Here is a 19782-nt window from a genome sequence, read left to right on the forward strand (position 1 = left end):
TACTTCCAGCTCTTGAGAATGGCCAGTTTTCAAAGTGCATCAGAATAACACTACCTAAGAATATTTGGTAGACAATAAGCTCTTAAGATTGCATATTCTAGTTTGCTGGGGTATTTAAAAAGTTGCATGTTGCTTATTGAAAAAGAGGGACTTAATGTGCCAGTCTTCATTCTCTTGGTCTCTAATATATCTTTACCTTTTTCTTTTTGAAGACAATGGCCTGTTACAGACTGCCAAAATAAAGCTGCTTCGGGTCTCTTTGGAGGTATGCTGTTTAAATGATGCATGCATCCTAAGAATCCGGAAGCTGCACCAAAGCTGCACTCCAATGCTTAGGAATGGAGTGTGGCTTTGGCACGACCTCCGAACTCTTAGGACCCATGCATCATTTAAATAGCATACCTCCAAAGAGACCTGAAGCAGCTTTATTTTGGCAGTCTGTAACAGGCCAATGTGATCCTTCTCCAAATAATTGCAGAAGACATACCAAGTCAAAAGTGTGGATGGGTGAATGTGCTATACAGAGAACACATTTCTTTTAATCTCCATATTACAGGTACTTCATCCAAATTGCGGCTACTGCCGAAATACCAAGGGGAGCTGTACTGAACAAGGTATTTGGAGCCTTGTTGCAGAAATCTCTGTAGCAGCAAAGGAATCTAAAACTGTCAGCATTAAAGTGTTCAGCAACCTCACGCGTAGTGCATCGTGATGTCTTCCAACAGCTGTAGGTTCTCAAATTTACTGTAAAAAAGTGAAAATAACCAAATTAGAAATTAAAAATTTGATAGTTCTGATACCTTTTGCTTTACATGGAATTTAGAATGGAAGCTACCCTTTTAAATTGTCAAATTAAACAATATTGGCAATACACTCCACTCTGCAAATGTGAAGCATTGTTCAATATGAAACTAATTACCACCTTTTTCTTTGCAACTTCAGCTCTGTGTCACGCAAAATAGGGAATATTGCATTTGGACAGTGGGCTGGATTGCAACAGAGCTAGTAATATGACACATTACAAGCATTAATGTTACTTGCAATGTATTAGTTTTTTCAAAAACAAGATTCAACATCATTATTTTTTACATTCTAAGAAAAATGACCTATTACATTTTGGTATGATGCGTAATTCTTACTCATTGCAAAAATATTATTATGGGGGCCACTGGGGGTTTGAGTATTTTCTAGTCGTTTATTTTTTTAAAAAAAACACACACAATACTGATAGGTTGACTTTGCTAATAATATGTTGCACTACTATTATTATGGTAATGTGGTTGCTCATTTTTTAAAAAGGCAATCACAATAATAATAATAAAATAAGTTATTTGTATTCTGCTGAATCTCAAGGAATCCAAGCGGATTACAGCAGTAAAACAAGGTACAGTTAAAAGAGAAATGCATTAAAAATTCCAAGATCCCCATCCCTCCCCCCGTCATAAAAACATAAACAAACACTAAAAAGAGATTAAACCAAGAAGAAAAGTTTTTTTAAAAAACTATCCCATTCATACAAGGGCAGCTTGTATGAATGGAAGGGCTTCTTTTATTCCCCAAAGAGTTTGCAATCCTTCTGTGGAGGTTTCTGCTAGAGGAAATGAGTGAAGACAATTTTCACTTCCCCCATAAGCTCTTTCTATACAATTCTGAAAAGCATCCAGTCCTAACTTTCTGGAGCATACTTGCAGAGAAGACAAGGAATTGGTGAAAATCGTCTCCTTTTCTCCACTGGAAGTATCATGTAAACAGAGTTCTGCTCCTAGAAGTGACATGCTCTCAGCCTCAGGGGAAGGCAATGGCAAACCACCTCTGAACAAATCTTGCTAAGAAACCCCATGACCATCATAAGTCAGAAGCAACTTGATGGCACACAACAACAGCCAAGTGGAGAGAAAGGAGTCTGTTTTGTTGGTGACTAGGGCATAGGTGGATGATGCTTCCATCCCTTCCCACAAGCCAGTGATCATCTGCAATGATCAGAAGAGGGTGGGAAGGGTTGGTGGAAATGTCATCTGCCTGGACCCAGACTTCCAGCAGTATTTTCCTCCTTGTCTCTCTCTGTGCAGCTGATGCCAGGCAAAGCATGGAGAGGGAGTTGGGCCAAGACATGGTACTTAAGCAACTAAGGTAGTTACATAGCTACTGTACATACGAAATCTGATTTGCAAGCAGGTATCTTCATCCTCACGGCAGGTGACATTCATCCTGCACAGGAAAGGGCTTTGCTCACAGTTATAGCATCGTAGTGCATAGCCTGAGAAAAAGGGGGGCACTGTGTTAATGTAACTGACATTGATATAACAAAAACATTCATCTGTTTCACATACATTGCCTCAGTAAGCTATAGAACAGCCCTGCCAGGTACTGGGTAAAAGAGTGAAGTAGGCCTGGTGTTTGTTCCTTTTGACAGTACACCGCTAAGAAAGAAGTGGAGTCAGGCCCATCTAGTTTGGCCAAGTCAAAGGGAGTAGGAAAAGGGGAAGGCTGCATTATAGGTTGATTGATTCAATCAAGAAAGCCACAGCCCTGGGTTTGTAGGACTATTAATAACAGGGTCTCTTAGAAGTCTCTCAATAATTTGATCACCAGACATTAAAGCCAACATAATAATAATAATAATAATAATAATAATAATAATAATAATAGTCACAAATAATTCAGGGACTGTTCTAACCCCTCCTCTGTATGCTATCTGGGCAGAGAGTGTCAGTGACAATACCATCCCCTCTGTTTCTATACTTCTTTCTATATCTATTGATAGATCCAAGATTTATACAACTGACAAAAATAGTTTTTAAAACTATTAAGAACAGAATAGAGGTTGAGCCTCTTTTATCTGAAATGCTTAGAACCAGAAGTGTTTTGGATTTCAGGTGGGATTATATTACTACTATTATTATTATTATTATTATTATTATTATTATTATTATTTTGGAACATTTGCCAATACATATTGTGAGGTATCTTGGAGATGGGAACCAAATCTAAACATAAAATACACTTTTGTTTTGTATACACCTTATACATATAGCCTGAAGGTAATTTTATACATGGTAGTTTTAATAATTGTCTGCATTAAACAGTCTGTGTGTATTGAAACATCACAAAGCAAATGTGTCACTATCTCAGCCACCCATGTGGACAATTCTGGATTTTGGAATATTTTGGAATGTGGAATGTGGAATTCTGGATAAGGGAAGCTCAACTTGTAAAATGCAAACCTTAATATACTGACTTTAAATGATCAAATAAAACAATAATCAGTTAAAATATTAAAAATCAGCAGTCCAGAGAAAATTAGAGAAAAAGAATACATTTTGCCAGGTTTCTATCCAAAATGTGGTATACTATGGTTAACTGTTCAACTGATCCACATTCTTCAGGATCAATGAAAAAACAGTGGGATACCTACCATAGTTACAGGATACTGCTGCAATAATGAAGACAGTGAGCAGAATGAGGTTTACTTTGTCCATGTTGCCTTCTGAGTCTGCAAATAAAAAATGTATATGAGACCAGGGTGATAGTCTTTGCAAAGGGACTTGGATTGATTTCCCAATCAAAATCTCCCATCAGTATCTACTGTTAGTCCCCATCTCAGCATAGCCAGTTTGTGTTTCTTGAAAAAATTTTGGGCTGCAACTCCCATTGTCCTTCACCATTGGTGGTGATGGGTGGGGCTGATGGGATTGACTCTATCAGAAACAGGACCACAATTTGCCTACCACTGATTTAGTAGTCAGAAAATCAACTGATCACGGACAAGTTAATTCCTTACATTTCCACTCCCATAGTATCATGCTACAATACAGCAGAGGCAACACAGAAATGTATTATCATGGTTGTGCGGTGTTCTGATTTGGTGTTTAAATGTTACATTACTACACTGAAAACCGTACCAGAATAGTGTGAGAAAATCACCTCCATTATTTTATCTCGCCCCCTCCCTCCCTATCCCTGTTTTGAGTATGAAAGAAAACAAAGCAACCAAGGACTTTTGATAAATCCCATTTCTTACCCACCCACCCAATGAAAACGAATGAGTGAAGTTAGAAAGAAAGAAACACACACAGGAAGGATGCAAGAAACAAACATCTTTATCTAGAAATATGAATTAAAGGTCAGACCCACTCCATCCAGGCACTCACCCATAATGCTCCATAAATTAACATATTAAATACATGACTGATAAATATTATATATCATAGTAAAGAAAGACCAACCAAAAATAATTCTCCATTTCTCAGCAAGAAATATTAAGGAAAAACAGGTAGTTCAAGTCACAGTGGCTCTGATTAGTATTTTGTGCTTCCCTTTGGCTCTTCCCTGTATTGGTCCTCCTCCACTAACTTCCATGATTTCTCAAGAAATAGCATGTGCTTTCTGAACATGCTCTCTAGAAGATGAAAGAGGAAGAAAAAAAAATCTAAGACAAAACTGGAAAGGGCAGTTCACCTTCATAACATATTCAAAACAATTACCTTTTTTTGTTACATGAAAACCAATAAGACCATATAAAAACCATTTATGTTTACCTTAAATGTCACTCCATATTAGATGCAAAGCACATCTCTGCACATATGACTGTTTGGTGCTGGCAAGAATCCCCCTTCATCAGCAGATCTTTCCCCTTGTTTATTGCAAGGTTTCCAGCTGTTTCATATCCATACAGCTGTATGACGCTATTCAAGATGAGGGTGAATGGGAATGGCCCCTCCACCTCTTCCTTGATATCTGGAGCAGCCACAGCAGCAACACTTGGAAGAAGACAGATAAATCAATTAACTTTTCAATTTAAATTTTTTTAAAAAAAATATCAAAGAATCATATTCTGGCCTTGTGCTAAAATAAGCAAAGATCCCATACCTATTTGTACTTATTGAACACCTGATACTGAAATTAATAATGAGGCACACACTCACTTGCATGTATGACTTCTTTCCTGGTATTCTATTTCATGCCATGCAATTATTGTTGTGCGCCTTCAAGGCATTTTCAGACTTATCGTGCTCCTAAGGCAACCCTATCATGTGGGTTTCTTGATAAGATTTGTTCAGAGGGGGTTTGCCTTTGCCTTCTTTTGGGGACGGAAGAGTGTGAGTTGCCCAAGATCGCCCAGTGTGTTTCCATGGCCAAATGGAGATTTGAACCTTGGTCTCCAGAGTTTAGTCCAGTGCTCAAACTACTTACCACACTGGCTCCTACTGTATAATTATAGTACCATTTGATTGATACCACTTAAAATGCTATGGCTCTACCTTATGGAATTTTGGGATTTGTAGTTTTGTCAAGTATTCTGAATTTTCCATTAGTGAGCTCCAGTGCCTCACCACCAGCTTACAAATCCTAGGATTTTGTAGTGGGTGGCGATGACAATTAAAGTTGCATGAAAGTGTTAAAACTGAATAGTGTGAAAGAGCCCCAAATCTATAGTATTTTTAATTCTCCATTTGGACAAAGCGCATAATAATTCAAATACAGTGCACCTTTGTTATCTGCTGGGGTTTGGTTCCAGGTTGAATAGTGTCCAAAGGTTGAATAGTGTCCTGATCAAAACAAACAAACAAAAAACCTAATTTTCAACATTTTTGCAAGTATATTTTTTCTTAGAAAAAAGGAATAGTATATTAAAATGTTCTTTATATAGTATATTAGAAGGTTGCAGATGGATATCAGTGACCTGACCAAAGGGAGTCAGTGACCTGACCAAAGGGGAGGGGGGGACCCTTGATACATAAACGTCAGGAATCATTATGTAGGTAATATAACTAATTTTCAATATTTTAGCAAGTACACTTTTTGTTAGGAAAAAATAATAGTGTATTAAAAGGTTCTTTACAGTTGCAGACAGATATGAGAAATTAAAAATTGTTTTTAATTTCCACTAGCTTCTTGGTATCTCTCTCTCATCCACTTTTGACTCACCTGTTACAAAATCATCTTCTCCCATATTGTCAGAAAATCCAGGTCATCACTATCCATCTCTGTTGTCCTGTTTTCTTTGTCGTCTTCATATATCTTCAATTGAGTAGCACTGCATGTTGTAGTCTCCTCTTCCTTCTCCTTCTCCTTCTCCTCCTGAGTTTTTGCACTGTCTCTCTTTCCTTCTTTCTATAGTTCTCAGGGTCACTGGCCATGTCTGACAGGGGGTTATGGCATATACAGTCTTTTCAAGTTCTCACAAAGACATTAAAACTGCAATCCTATGCCAACTTGCCTGTGAATATGGCCCACTAAGGTCAACTGGAATAATTTCTGAGTAGGCACTCTACTATATAATTGCACTAGAAATGGTTTCATATATAGCTGCACTGGACAAGAAGATGGTATAAGCATGCTTGGTGGAACTGCAGAGTTCACTGAAATACCAAATAAATAAATATATAAATACACACATCCCGAAAGCAAATGTAAGTAGATTAAAAAAAAAACCAAACAACTAACAAACAAGTCCAAGCATCCTCACTAATCAAGATATTGAATATCAGTGTGAAAAGGAAATAAGAAAAGAAGGGAGAAATGGCCTTCCATTTCTTAGAATATTCTACTCTGCAACTTTTTGTTTTGTTTTGTTTTGTTTTTTGGCCAGTCTCATCACTATACTGGCTCATTCTACTAGTACCTGGTTGCTTCCATGTTAATGGGGTGGTGAATCTGTTTTGGGTTTTAGTCTGTTCTTTAAAAGATTCCATTCTGGGATCACTTGTCTAGCTCACCCAGGTTAGATAGCTCCTCTATAAAGTTCTGACTAAACTTTGCCACCAGTGGACACTGATTACATCTGATGTTGAGTTAGAAACTTGCAGCTACTTTGTCTAACACCCAACAAGGCATTGGCTGCCTATCTAGATTACAAACACTTAACTCTTCTAAAAGGTGGATTGACTTGTAGATGGCATATACTGTACTTGTCCGTCTCGATTTTTGTCTCTTGAGTCTCCTGTCACCTTATGAAATTGCATGATAACAACCTGGGACACAGGTGCAAACTTGGAAACAATGTTGTTGTTGTTGTGTGCCTTCAAGTCATTTCTGACTTATGGTGACCCTGGAGCTGAAGGTGTGTGACTCACCCAAGGTCACTCAGTGGGTTTCCATGGCTGAAATGGCCAATAGGATGACACAGTATTGGATATTGGGTAGTCCTGCCAGAGAGTCAAGCAAGAGCATTAGTGTTTGCTTAAGGCCAATAACAGAGAAAGGATTAAAGTCACTGACTCCTTTTAAGAGAGGACAGATGATGGAGAACCAGGGAGTTTCCTCCATCCTGAGGAATCCATATGCACTACATAAGTCTAACCATTTTCTACCACTTCAACTGACTTGAAGACACACCACACACCACTTTCACTGCCAGGACTCCATTCTACAGAATCCAGCAATTTATAGTTTGATGAGAGACTTAGAATTCTCTGCTCCAGACCTCCTCTAAACCACAGTCCAAGTGGCTGAAGCATCCAATGATCAGGGTGACCAGAGGTGCACCTTTTCCAGAACATGTAATCCATTTCAACTTTCTGTCCAGGAGAAATTCCAGAATGTCCTCCATTTGGAGCAGGATGAAAAAGCATGCATTTCTATTTCTATGAATGTTTTCAGATTTTATTTGGTAATGTCCTACCGTTTTATTGAATGTCCTACATTTTATGGTGCCTTGTCCTCCTTTGCTGTTAGTACATCTGGTCATCCTGACAATGGTGCACCCTTAAATAGTGCTGAAAAGAGATTTTCGGGTATCTCCTGCCATAGAGGTGTGCAAGGGGAAGAACAGCTCCTTCTCATCCAGATGCTCATGTTTCTGGGAAATGGGTCTGGTTAAGGTGGGTGTGGGGGTTAGCGACCTGTGTGGAGTGGAGGGGTTCCTGTCCTGGCATCTCTGGAGGGGATCACCAACCCCTGCTCCTGCCTTTGACAGACTCCATGCTATCCTCACTTCCTGCAACACTCCAAGGGCGTCATGACAATCTACGTCCCTCCACCCAAAGGCATCAAAACCACTATCAGCCCCTCCAGAAACCCATCCTGAGACCATGCCCAACCCCAGGGCACCATGACCACCACCAACCCCTCCAGAAACCCCTCCTAAGACCATGCCCAATCCCTGGGCATCATGACCACCAGCAGCCCTTTCATAAACCCATCCTAAGACCATGTCCAATCCCAGGGCATCATTACCACTTCACACGGCCCCTCCAGAAACCCATCCTGAGACCTGCCCAACCCCTGGGTAACATGACCACCACCAGCTTGTCCATAAACCCATCCTAAGACCATGCCCAACCCCAGGACACCATGACCACCACCAGCCCCTCCGGAAGCCCCTCCCAAGGCCATGCCCAACCCCAGGGCATCATCAGCACCTCATGCCCAACCCCAAGAGCATCATGACCAGTTAAATCCCTCCACCCCAAGGGCATCACGGTCACCACAAATCCACCCTGCTCAACTCCAGGGCAACATGAATCCTACATGGCAGGGGGCTGGACTGGATGGCCCTTGAGGTCTCTTCCAACTCCACGATTCTATTGAATCTATGACCACCTAAGACAGCCCCTGCCATAAACCCACCCAAAGAAGGCTTTCTCCTTCCAGGCTCAGCCCTTTCCCTTTCTCAGGTGCGCAAAACCCCTAAGAAGGACACCCTCCATGTTGCCCTGGAGTTGAGCAGGTCCTTCTCTTTCCAAACGTAAGGGAAAGGACCAGGGTCCTGGGGGCTTTGCTTGATCTGCTGAAGAGGGGAAGAGGTCCATTTCCCTTATCCATCCTGACCTGGAGGAAAGAAAGTCCAAGGAAGAAAAGGAGGCAGCAAGGAAAGGGGCTGAAGAGAGAGAGAAAGAAAGAGAAAGAGTCTTTGGCTTTACCTGAGCTTTGCTCTCTGATGCTCAGCTCCACGGTGCGGTGCGCTCTTCAGCCGCAATCCCTCTGCAGCAAAGGCCTCCTCGCCTCCTCCTCTCCCCTTTTCTCTGACAGCACCATCACCAAGGCCCACCTCCTCCAGCTCCTCTGCGGTAAAGCCTGCCCCAAACACCAAAAAACCCTTATAGCATTCAGGGGAGGAGGAGGAGGGGGGGGCATCTTTTGATTTCTGAACATTTTGGAGGGTTGGTTGGGAAGAGGAATTTTGCTTTTTGTTGGTTTTTTTACTATATATTTTATTAGTATTTTTAATAAATAAATAAAATCCTTTGCAACAATACCTTCTCTTGATTCATTTGTTACAACAGATTCTCTTGACTTCCATTAGATAAGTTCTACCATACAGATTCCTTATCATTAACCTAAATACCCTGTTTCCTAACTTCCATCACACCCTTCTGTTCTAAAGGAGTTGCCAAATACAGAGGTCCTCCTTTTCCAGGGCCTGCCCTCCATTCCAGCCTCCTGTCCAGGAGGAATGTCATAAATATCCTGAACAGGACCAATAAAAAGCACTGATTTTTATTTCTAGCAGTGTTTTGAGATTTTATTGGGTCGTGTCCTACATTTTTATTCCTTGTCCTCCATTTTAGGGTGCCTTGCCCTCCTTTGCAGTTAGGGCATCTGGTCATCCACCTGCATCCACACTGTAGAAACAATCCAGTTTGATACAGCTGGGACTGCCCTGGCTCCATGCTGTGCAATTCTATGAACTGGAGTTTGGGGAGGCAAAGGACAACAAATCCCAGAATCCCACAGTATGGAGCCATGGCCGTTAAAGTGGTGCCAGATGGGATTATTTCTACAGTGTGGACACAGCGTCAGTCAGAGATTAGGAAGGAAAAGAGCTCTCCCGAACCAATGGAGTGTTTGAGATAGCCATCAAATTTGTAATTCTAATTTTTATTTATTGAATGAATGAACTGACTATATTTTACAGAGATGGATTAAATGGTACAAAAGAGCAACCAACTAACCTTTGGCATCCTAATGTCAAAAGAAAAAAAATTAATCAAAGGAACACACGCCAATGCTGGTATCACAGGACTCAGCGCTGGTCATGCATGCCCTCCAACTGTCCTGTTTTGGCACAAACAGGCCTGGGTTTCTTTGAGCTGCCTTTATCTGTCCTATTTTTTCAGCTGCCAAATGTCTCAGTTTCTCTCTCTTCCTCCAGCTTTCACCCTTTTCTTCTGGCTTATTTCAGTGACTGAAAAATTGTTCAAAATGCAGAAGTGGCGTAGTGGATTGAGTGCTGGACTACAACTCTAGAGACCAGGATTCAATTCCCCACTCAGCCATGAAACCCAGTGGGTGACCTTGGGCAAGTCACACTCTCTCAGCCTCAGGGGAAGACAATGTCAGTGGCAATCCTCCTCCGAAGAAATCTTGCCAAGAAAACCCCATGATAAGTTCCCTTTAGTGTTGCCGATAATTTAGAAACTACTTCAAGGCACACAACACAGACACAGGTTGCACTGCATTAATTCAGCAGGGAAGAAAGGAGAGGAAGAGATGCAATTTTGCTCTTCCCAGTAGGCTCAGGTAAAAGCAAACAACAGCAATGTCTCCCAGCTGGTGTGTTCTTCTTCAGTACTGTAATAACTTTTCTTATCTTGATTGCATTCTGATGTTGCTTGATCAAGTGCAAGGGTGCCGATAAATAGATGATAAGAGGGCTAGACTCTCCCATATCACCGCCTTTTTTAGTTTGATTTTTTTTTTATTAAAATTGTGTCTTGGAAGTGGTTGCAAGTTACTATTAACAACTGTTTAGATTAATGTATTGCTATTGGTTGGATGTCAGAGTTGGACAGCAAAGAAGACTGAGAGAAGGAAGATCAACTCATTTGAGATGTTGTGCTGCAGAAGAGTGCGGAGGATATTGTGGACATCCAAAAAGACAAAACAAATGGGTCAAGCTGAAATCTCACAGAAAGCCAAGATTATTAAGCTAAGGTTAACTTATATCATAATGAGAAGACACAACTCATTAGAAAAGACAATAAAACTCCTAGAGAACTGAAGTCCCAGCAGACTGGAGGAGGGCAAATGTTGTCCCCATCTTCAAAAAGGGGAAAAAAGAGAATCCCAACAATTATTGTCCAGTTAGTCTGACATCAATACCAGGAAAGCAGATCATTAAACAGAGAGTCTGTGAACATCTAGAAGGCAATTCCATAATCACAAAAAGTCAACATGGGTTTCAGAGAAACAAGTCATATCAGACAAATCTTATCTCTTATCTAAAATTACCAGCTTGGTAGATGAAGGGAATGCTGTGGATACAGTATATCTTGATTTCAATATGCCTTTGACAAGGTTTCCCACGACATTCTTGCAAACAAGCTTGTAAAATGTGGGCTAGACAAGGCAATTGTTACATGGGCGGGTTACAGACGGGCAGGAGAGGACGTCTTGGAGGTGTATTTAGCTCAATGCGGAGCTTCCAGACGGCCCGCCCCGGGGGCGTGCTTCAGGTGTTGGGGCTTCCACACGGGGGGCAGTGAAGACGCCTCACCTGGGTCCGTTTCGGACCCGGAGCTTCCATACCGCCGCCTCGGAGGACGCTGCAAAAAGAGAAGCAGCTTCCGCACGGGCGGCCCAAACCGCGGCTTTTTTTTTTCTTTTGCCGCATGAGAAGTGCGCATCTTCGCAGCTGCAGCGCTAAGCAGCGGCGGCCGAAAGCCTGTCTGCGCATTTAAAGCGCCCAAGCCCCTTTAAACTTTCTCTCATCTACGAGGCCATGGAGGCTGGCATCTATCTGCCAGGGAACCCCAGCATCAACATCAGAGGCCAGCAGATCGGGCCCCTGATACTGGCTGACTGTGCCTACCCCATTCGGAAGTGGCTCATGACCCCCTTGAAGAGACAGAGAAGAAGAAAGCAGGGGAGACTGTGAGGAATGCCCTGGCAGATTTTTTTCTGACAAGGAGAATCTGAAGGATGGCTCCTGTGCCATCATCTGTGATGTCAGAGTGCAATGTCCTGTAATAGCATAAGCACCTGAATAAATGTATCCCATTATCCACAGCCTGTGTCTGCCTATCATTCCTGATCTGTGCTGTGGGCATGTTTTGCCATGTGCCTGAGGGGGACACACACAACCACAAACACACAAAAGGTCTCCTGGCGCCTGTTTTCCTGGGTGAAAAAGATACATCAGCTCCAACTGCCAATTGCCCCTTTGACAATGTATCAATCGCCCTCAAATTCAAGCTTTCCTAATGGCCCATTTGAATGTATCAATGGGGCACCCAGAGGACATCTATTGGGGGAGAGATTCAAACTGCTCCTCTGAAAACTTTCATTGGCCTAGGACCACCTTGGCCTAACGGCCCTGAGCCGCAGGTGCCCATATATACCCGTGCGCAACTGTGCAAGACCCCAGGACGGCGATCGACATGGCAGAGCCACGCAGGAGGGTCCCGGTCCGAATCGCCTACTGGACCGACGAGGAGGTCGGGATCCTCCTGGACTCCCTGATGCCACAGGCAGCTGCGAGGAGGGTGATGGCTAGCACAAACAAGCCCAACCGGGGGCATTTTCTCGAGGCCTCTCGATCCCTCCGAAACCAAGGGTTTCAAAGAACGCTGCACCAATGCAGAGTGAAGTTTAAAACTCTGAAGGCAGCGTTCTTCGAAACCCTTGAGGATTTCGGAGAGGAGCCCCCGGTTGACAGGCGGCCACCATTCTTCTCGCGGCTGAAGGACCTGTGGATCAGGGGAGATCGGCCCAGACCGGAAGATCGCCGTCCTCCAGGTAAGCCAGAGCTCTTGCCATGCCCTGTCCTCCCCTCCTTGACCCTTCCCTTGCCCTCCCCTCCTTCCTGCATGGTGCCAATGCCATCCCTCCTCTTCCCTTCTGCAGGCGTGCGGCCGAGGCGGAGGCGGAGGGAGGGAGGGCACCGTTCCAGGTCGCCCTCTCCACCATCCTCGGGGGACGAGGATGTCCCCGAGGGTGGGCCACAGCCGGGACCAGCTGCTGTGGCCCCTCCGCAGCCAGAGCAGGCTCCTCTGGCGGCAGGTAGGTCCCCAGGGTGAGGGGTGGGGGTTGCCTGCCTGCAGCCCCCACGACACTTGTGCCCTCCTCTGCCATGCCAGCATGGTAACTTGGGCCTTTCCTTCCTCTTTTGCAGGGCTTGAAGTCCTCGCTGCTGTTGCTGCCGCCGAGGAAGAGGAGCCTGGGCCGAGCCGCCACCTGCCAGGACAGCCAGGGCACTTGGCCCTCGATGCCAGTGCCCTGGATCATGTCCTCCAAGCCCGGCAGCAAGGTAAGTGCAGAGGTGAACCCAGGGAAGGGAGTGGGGGCACCCAGAAACCCTGTCTGTGGGAGTGGGTGATGGGCTGCACAGGCTGATCCTAACCATCCTCTTTCTTTTCCCCCCACAGAGAACCGGACGGAGAGGAGGTTCGCTGCCATTGAACAGAAGGTGGACAAGCTGGCGGAGAGAGTCTCCTCCATGGAGGAGACTCTGCAAGAGATCCTCCGCCGGCTTCCCGCCCCACCGCCTCCTTCCCCTCCCTGAAGCAGCTTCCCTCCCCTGCCCCCTCTGCCATCTCCCCTTCACCACCCCCCTTCACCCTCCCCCTTCCCTTTGTATATATGTACATAGTAAAAAAATTTATTGTTATTGTTAATAAAAAAGTTTATTTTTTTAAAAAAATTTGTGTGGTTAATTATGCGCAACTGCGGCAGTGTGGCTGTGAGTGTGAATGAGGCGCAACTGTGCAGTCTAAAGCTAGGCAGGAGTGCTGTGAGGTAGCAATCTCCAAACTCTGTCCTTCCAGGCATTTGGACTTCATGTCCCAGAATCCCAGACCACAGGGCAAGGTGGCTGGGGATTCTGGGAGATGAAGTCCAAACGCCTGGGAGGACAGAGTTTGGAGATTGCTGGTTTGGGGACCAGTGAGCCAGGCATGGTGGGAGGAGAGAACAGGAAGGGTAGACTAGAGTAGATAGGGCTGGGAGGGAACACATGCCCTGGGAGGCGAAATGATGTCTTTATGGGACATCATGGGACCTACTGCCTTCTCAGTGCTCCCTGCCCCTTGATCCCAGGCCCAGGCCCCCTGTAGTTGCCCTTTGCTTTTGGGGGCAAGTTTAGAGGGCATCAAAAGGTCTTGGGCACATTCAAGCTCCGGGGTCTCTTTTTTTTTTTTTCCTTTGCCGGCTGGTGGATGCGCAGCTGCGCAGCGCTAAAGCAGCGGCGGCAGAAAGCCTATGGGCATATTTAAAGTGCCCAAGCCCCTTTAAACCTTTCCCCCCCTCTCTGCCCAAAAACAATGGTGGTCTCCTGCCAGTTGGTGATCAGCTGGTGTTGGCATCCTTGTCCACTTGCATGTTGCCAATGTCACCAGCATCATGGATGCCTCCTCTCCTTTGGTCCCCGCGCTCCTGCTGAATCTGCAATGCACAGGCACAGCTGTCTCCGCTGCCACCGCTGTCCCCCTGCCATCTCCCCTCACCTCCTTTGTACATATGTCAATATTTACAGTTTTAGCGTTTTTTATTGTTAGGTGAAAATGGCACAGGAATGTGTGTAGGGGTGCACTTTAAAGTCCAAACTTTCCAAGCAGCGCATGCGTACATGTTGCTCTAGGGTTAGGGTTAGGGTTACGAGGCTTAAAATGCGCCGCAGCTGTGCCTCAGCTTCCACAGCTGCATGGCAGCGGACATTGCAATTAAAGCCTGACTGCAAACTGCGCATGTTCCAAGACCCCAACTCACTATGCGACGGAGCTTTTAAATGGGCAACTTAAATTAGCGGCGTAGCAATTCTGGTGTACCGGTGCAGCAGCTCTCATGGCTTCTTCCACTTCTCGATATGTGTCAGCATTCAGGTAGGACTGCTCCAGTTTCTGCAAAATGTTTGGCTGGGACCATATAGCTATGAGGTCAGCCGTCTCAGTATGAGACCAAGACGTCCCCCTGCCTTTTTTCGGGGTGTTGGTGGATGGCTGAGCCATCCTGCCTGGTGGCAAAGGGGAGCCGCCACACAGCTGTGCCAGGAGCAGCCGAACTGTGCCCGTTCCCATGTGAAAATGGCGCAGGAATGTGTGTAGGGGGTCACTTTAAATTCCAAACTTTCCCTTATCACTTTCTACAACCAAAACATCCGCCGGCAAAACTTACAACTTCCCGCGATTCTAGCAACGCATGCGCACAAGTGGCTCTAGGGTTAGGGTTACGAGACTTAAAATGCGCCGCAGCTGTGCCGCAGCTTCCACAGCTGCATGGCAGCGGACGTTGCAATTAAAGCTTGACTGCAAACCACGCATGTCCCGGACCCCGACCCATTATGCGACGCAGCTGACACGGAGCTTTTAAACGGGCAACTTATATTTGCGGCGTGGCAATTCGGGCGTACCGGTGCAGCAGCTTACAGACGGAGCTGCGCACGTACGCCGCAAATCAAAAAGAAGCGGAAAAAAGCAGCACCTTTTTAATGCCGCCTCTTCCCGCTTGGGACGTGCGGGGGGCGTGTTCATGACGGCATTCAGGTAAGGCCCGTCTGAAGGCTCTACCTTCATGACGTCATGAATACACCCCTTTTTGCCCGTCTGTATCCCGCCATGGATTTGTAATTGGTTGACCGGCCAAACCCAGAGGGTGCTCAACGATGGCTCCTTTTCATCCTGGAGAGAAGTGACCAGTGGGGTCCCACAGGGCTCTGTCCTGGGCCCAGTGCTATTCAACATCTTTATCAATGACTTGAATGACAGTATTGGGGGCATAGTTATCAAATCTGCAGATGACACCAAATTCAGAGGAGTAGCTAACACCTCAGAGGACAGGATCAAAATTCAAAATGGCCTGAATACACTGAAAAGCTGTGCCAAAGCTAACAAACTGATATTCAACACAGAAAAATGTAAGGTACTGCACTTAGGGCAGAAAAACAAAATGCACACATATAGGATGGGGGACACCTCGTTTAAGGAGACTACATGTGAAAGGGATCTAGGAGTCCAAGTAAACCACAGGTTGAACATGACTCAATAATGTGATGAGGCAGCTAAAAAGGCCAATTCAATTTTAGGCTGCAATAATAGGTTTAGTGTCTAGATCAAGGGAAGTAATAGTGCCACTGTATTCTGCTTTGATCAGGCCCCATCTGGAATACTGTGTCCAGTTCTGGGCACCACAATTCAAAAAGGATATTGAGAAACTGGAGCTTGTCTAAAGGAGGGCGATCAAAATGGTGAAGGGTCTGGAAACCATGTCCTATGAGGAACGACTTAGTGAGCTGTGGATGTTTAGCCTGGAGGAGAGAAGGTTAAGAGGTGATATGATAACCCTGTTTAAATATTTGAAAGGATGTCATATTGAGGAAGGAGCAAGCTTATTTTCTGCTGCTCCAGAGAACTGGACCTGGAACAATGGATGCAAGCTCCAGGAAAAGTGATTCCACCTCAGCATTAGGAATAACTTCCTGATGGTAAGAACTGTTCGACAGCGGAATACATTGCCTCAGAGTGTGGTGGAGTCTCCATCGTTGGAGGTCTTTAAACAGAGGCTGGAAGGCCATCTGTTGGGGATGGTTTGATTGAGAGTTCCTGCATAGCAGGGGGGTTGGACTGGATTGCCCTTGTGGTCTCTTCCAACTCTACAATTCTATGATAGGTAGAAGGCAGTAGGAAAAGAGGAAGGCTCTATTACAGATGGATGGACTCAATCAGAGAGACCATGGTCCTGAGCCTGCAGGATCTGAGCAGAGCAGTAGAGGACTGGGAGGCCATGAAGAGGTCTCATTCACAGAGTTGCCATGAGTTGAGGTTGATTTGAGGGCAGTTAACAATTGGTTGGATTAATGCATTGATACATCGTCGTCACAACTTTTTGTATGTGCAAAAATTGGTTTTTGAAACGTCTATGATTAGCTCACAATTATGTTCCTATGTTCTGAAATTCCCTTTCACAATGTTAAATTCCTGAAAGTATCTTTCAGTAGGGAAGGGTGCAACCTTTGGCAGATGGGACTCTAATCTGTCACACACACACTCAAGAATCCAGAAGGGCACCCATGGCCATATGTGTCCTGATTTTCACCTGTGAAACATTACAGGGTATGGTAATAGCTGAGGTAACCATGACTTTTTTTTTAAAAAAAAGCAAAACTATCCAATAATATTAAAAACCCACCCAATAACATTTCCAACCTCAGCCCACATGTGGGGCAAAATCCTACTGCATTACAGTGGAAGCTTGTCCATGAGATTAAATGAGGTATTGCTCTGCCTCTGTCTCAGCAAAGCCACTCCAGAATACCTGCCTCTGTATGTGTGAAAGTTTGACTACCTGCATGTGTTTATGTCCACTTTGCTCCTGGCTCTACCTGCTTTGCCTTCTGCCCACCCATCAGAATTTGCCATCGCTGAGCTATTTTATAGATTAGAAAGATGTCTGTACTGTACTGTTTCTCATTTTAACAAAACCAATTTACAGCAGTGCTACCCAAAGTGATGTTTTGTGGACTGGTGGTAGTCCACAGAGTTTGCAAGAAAGAAAAATAATGTAGCCAATGGGCACATGTATGATACTGATTCCTGGCACACTAGGAAAAAAATGCTAATCTGAAATCAACAGTTTTCATGACCGGCATCCATAGTTGTATGTACAGCACTGTGTAAATTTACAGCGCTTCATAAATAAAGGTTAATAATAATAATAATAGTTTTTTGTGTTTTTTGGGGGCTGTGTGGCCATGTTCTAGAAGAGTTTCTTCCTAGAAGACTCTTCTAGAACATGACCACACAGCCCAAAAAAACCCACAAAAAATTGTTAATCCACTGCGTCAGCATAAGAGACATCACTTTATAACTTCATAACACAATATGATCCTGGTTACTGTTAACTGCTGTCAATCTGACTTCAAAGTATGGCAGTGCTATCTAGTTACCTTATCAATGTCTTTTTTTTTTGTACTTGGTATTTTTTTTTTTTTTTTTTTTGTCTGCATTCTTGTATTATGTTTCTGGCTTCAGTCCATAGTTCTGGTTCTTGGTCTGTTACTCTTGGTAGTGCATATCCGTTCCTTATATTCTCAATGAATTCTGTTGATATGTTTAGATATTTTGGTATGATGACTGGTTTTGTTTTCTTCTTGAGTTTTATTTTTTGATATGAGTAATTCATGATCTGTGTCACAGTTGGTGTCTGGTCTAGTCTTGTCCACCAGGATGGAGCTTTGCCATCTTTTACTTCCGATTATTTAACTTATTTGATTTTTGTGTTGGCCATCTGGTAATGTCCATGTGTATACCCTTCTTTTTGACTGTATGAAAAATGTGTTTGCAATGAATAGGTTGTTGGCTTTTAAAAAATCTATCAAACGCTCACCTGCTTTGTTTCTTTTACTTAATCCAAATCTGCCTATTGTTTTTGATTCTATAATAAAGACATAAAACTTTATAAAACAATAAACATAAAATAAAACAAACATAATAAAAACCATAATAAAATGTAATAAAAGGACATAATAAAAGAAGAATGCAGACAGACACTTTCAATAGATAAAAAGAAAGGGTCAAATTCATGGATGACAGATAAAACACGACAAACAGTACAGGAAAGAAGAAAGGAAGAACAAAAGAGAGATAGAAACAAACTAACAACCATGAATGCAACAGTGCAAAAAGATAAAATAAAACTACTACAATGACCCAATGTAGAGAAATAGAAGACAACAATAAAAAAGGAAGAACTAGAGACCTATTCCACAAAGTCCAGGAAATCAAAGGAAAGTTCAAACCAAGGGCCAGGATGCTGTATGACAATTAAAATAACATAATTCAAAATCAGGAAGGAATAAAAAGATGTTGGATGCAATACACAGAATAGTTATATGAAAGAGATGATAAAATGAAGAACACATGGAATTAAAAGCCACATGAAGATGAGCCCCAAATTCTAAAAAGTGAGGTGGAAGCTGCAATAAGAAAAATGGCAAAAAAACCAACACAAATAATCAGGAACAGATGTTATTCCAGTTGAACTTTTGCAACAGTTCACATTGAAAAAGCCAACTCTACTTCTAACCAACATATGTCAACAGATATGGAAAACAAAACTATGGTCAACAAATCTGAAACAATCAAAATACATTCCTATCCATAAAACGCACACACACACACAAGACTGAAGCAACTATAGGACCATAGCACTAATCTCCCACACAAACAAAAATATGCTCAAAATTTTGCAACATAGGCTCCAACCATATATGGAGAGAGAAATCCCAGAGGTCCAAGTACGGTTCAGGAAAGGAAGAGGCACTAGGGACGACATTGCAAACATAGAAGGGCTAATGGAGAGTGCCAAGGAATTCCAGAACTCCAGCATGTGTTTTATTGACTGCAGCAAAGCATTTGACTATAAAGACCATGAAAAGCTTTGGAATGCACTTAAAGACATGGGAGCGCCACATTTGATAGTCCTGATGAGGAATCTCTTCCAAGGACAAGAGGCCACTGTCAGAACTGAATTCGGAGAAACTGTGTGTTTCCCAACAGGCAAAGGGATCAGGCAAGGCCTACCACCCTACTTGGTCAGCTTATATGCCAAAAACATCATAAGAAGAGGAGAGCTAGAATCAGAAGGAATGATGATAGGAGGAAGGAATATCAACAACCTAAGGTACACAGATAATACCATAATAGCAGAAGACATCACAGACTTGGAAAGGTTAATATGGAAGGTTAAAGAGGAAAGTGCAAAGGAAGGATTAATGCTGAAGAAAACAAAAATTATGACCGCAGAAAAGATATATAAATTCAAGCTAGACAATGAGGAGATCTAAATAGTTAAAGGCTTCTGTACCTAGGATGAAATATAGATTGGAGTGGTGACTGCAGTCAAGAA

The 19782-nt window shown here is 43.5% G+C and overlaps 1 protein-coding gene across 2 annotated transcripts; it reads right to left on the reverse strand.

The window, feature by feature from the left end:
• Positions 1-408: 408 nt before the first annotated feature.
• LOC149314573 (CD59A glycoprotein-like) lies at positions 409-8944 on the reverse strand. 2 transcript variants are annotated; one of them, XM_089523492.1, is made up of 7 exons: positions 5929-6296; positions 5490-5549; positions 4539-4760; positions 4227-4399; positions 3416-3493; positions 2156-2257; positions 409-744 (listed from the first exon to the last, which is right to left on the reverse strand). In XM_089523492.1, exons 5-7 carry the CDS (start codon positions 3477-3479, stop codon positions 551-553), a joined length of 360 nt encoding a protein of 119 aa, XP_089379618.1. In that variant the 5' UTR covers positions 3480-3493; positions 4227-4399; positions 4539-4760; positions 5490-5549; positions 5929-6296; the 3' UTR covers positions 409-550. The 2 variants fall into 2 exon arrangements, with proteins under 2 accessions (XP_089379618.1, XP_089379619.1); XM_089523493.1 differs by lacking the exons at positions 4227-4399; positions 4539-4760; positions 5490-5549; positions 5929-6296 and adding an exon at positions 8865-8944.
• Positions 8945-19782: the final 10838 nt, after the last annotated feature.

Source organism: Sceloporus occidentalis, unplaced genomic scaffold, assembly GCF_023333645.1.
Source record: "Sceloporus occidentalis isolate IW3139 unplaced genomic scaffold, rSceOcc1.0.p SCAF_4, whole genome shotgun sequence".
Taxonomy (NCBI): domain Eukaryota; kingdom Metazoa; phylum Chordata; class Lepidosauria; order Squamata; family Phrynosomatidae; genus Sceloporus; species Sceloporus occidentalis.

Bases quoted from the DNA above. Each gene is read 5' to 3' on its own strand.
- LOC149314573 (XM_089523493.1), bottom strand. From the start codon at position 3,479: ATGGACAAAGTAAACCTCATTCTGCTCACTGTCTTCATTATTGCAGCA. The intron at 2,258-3,415 runs GTAGGTATCCCA...CCTTTTTCTCAG, and splicing joins AGCAGTATCCTGTAACTATG to GCTATGCACTACGATGCTAT. The intron at 745-2,155 runs GTATGTACAGTA...ACTTTTTTACAG, and splicing joins CTGCTTGCAAATCAGATTTC to TAAATTTGAGAACCTACAGC.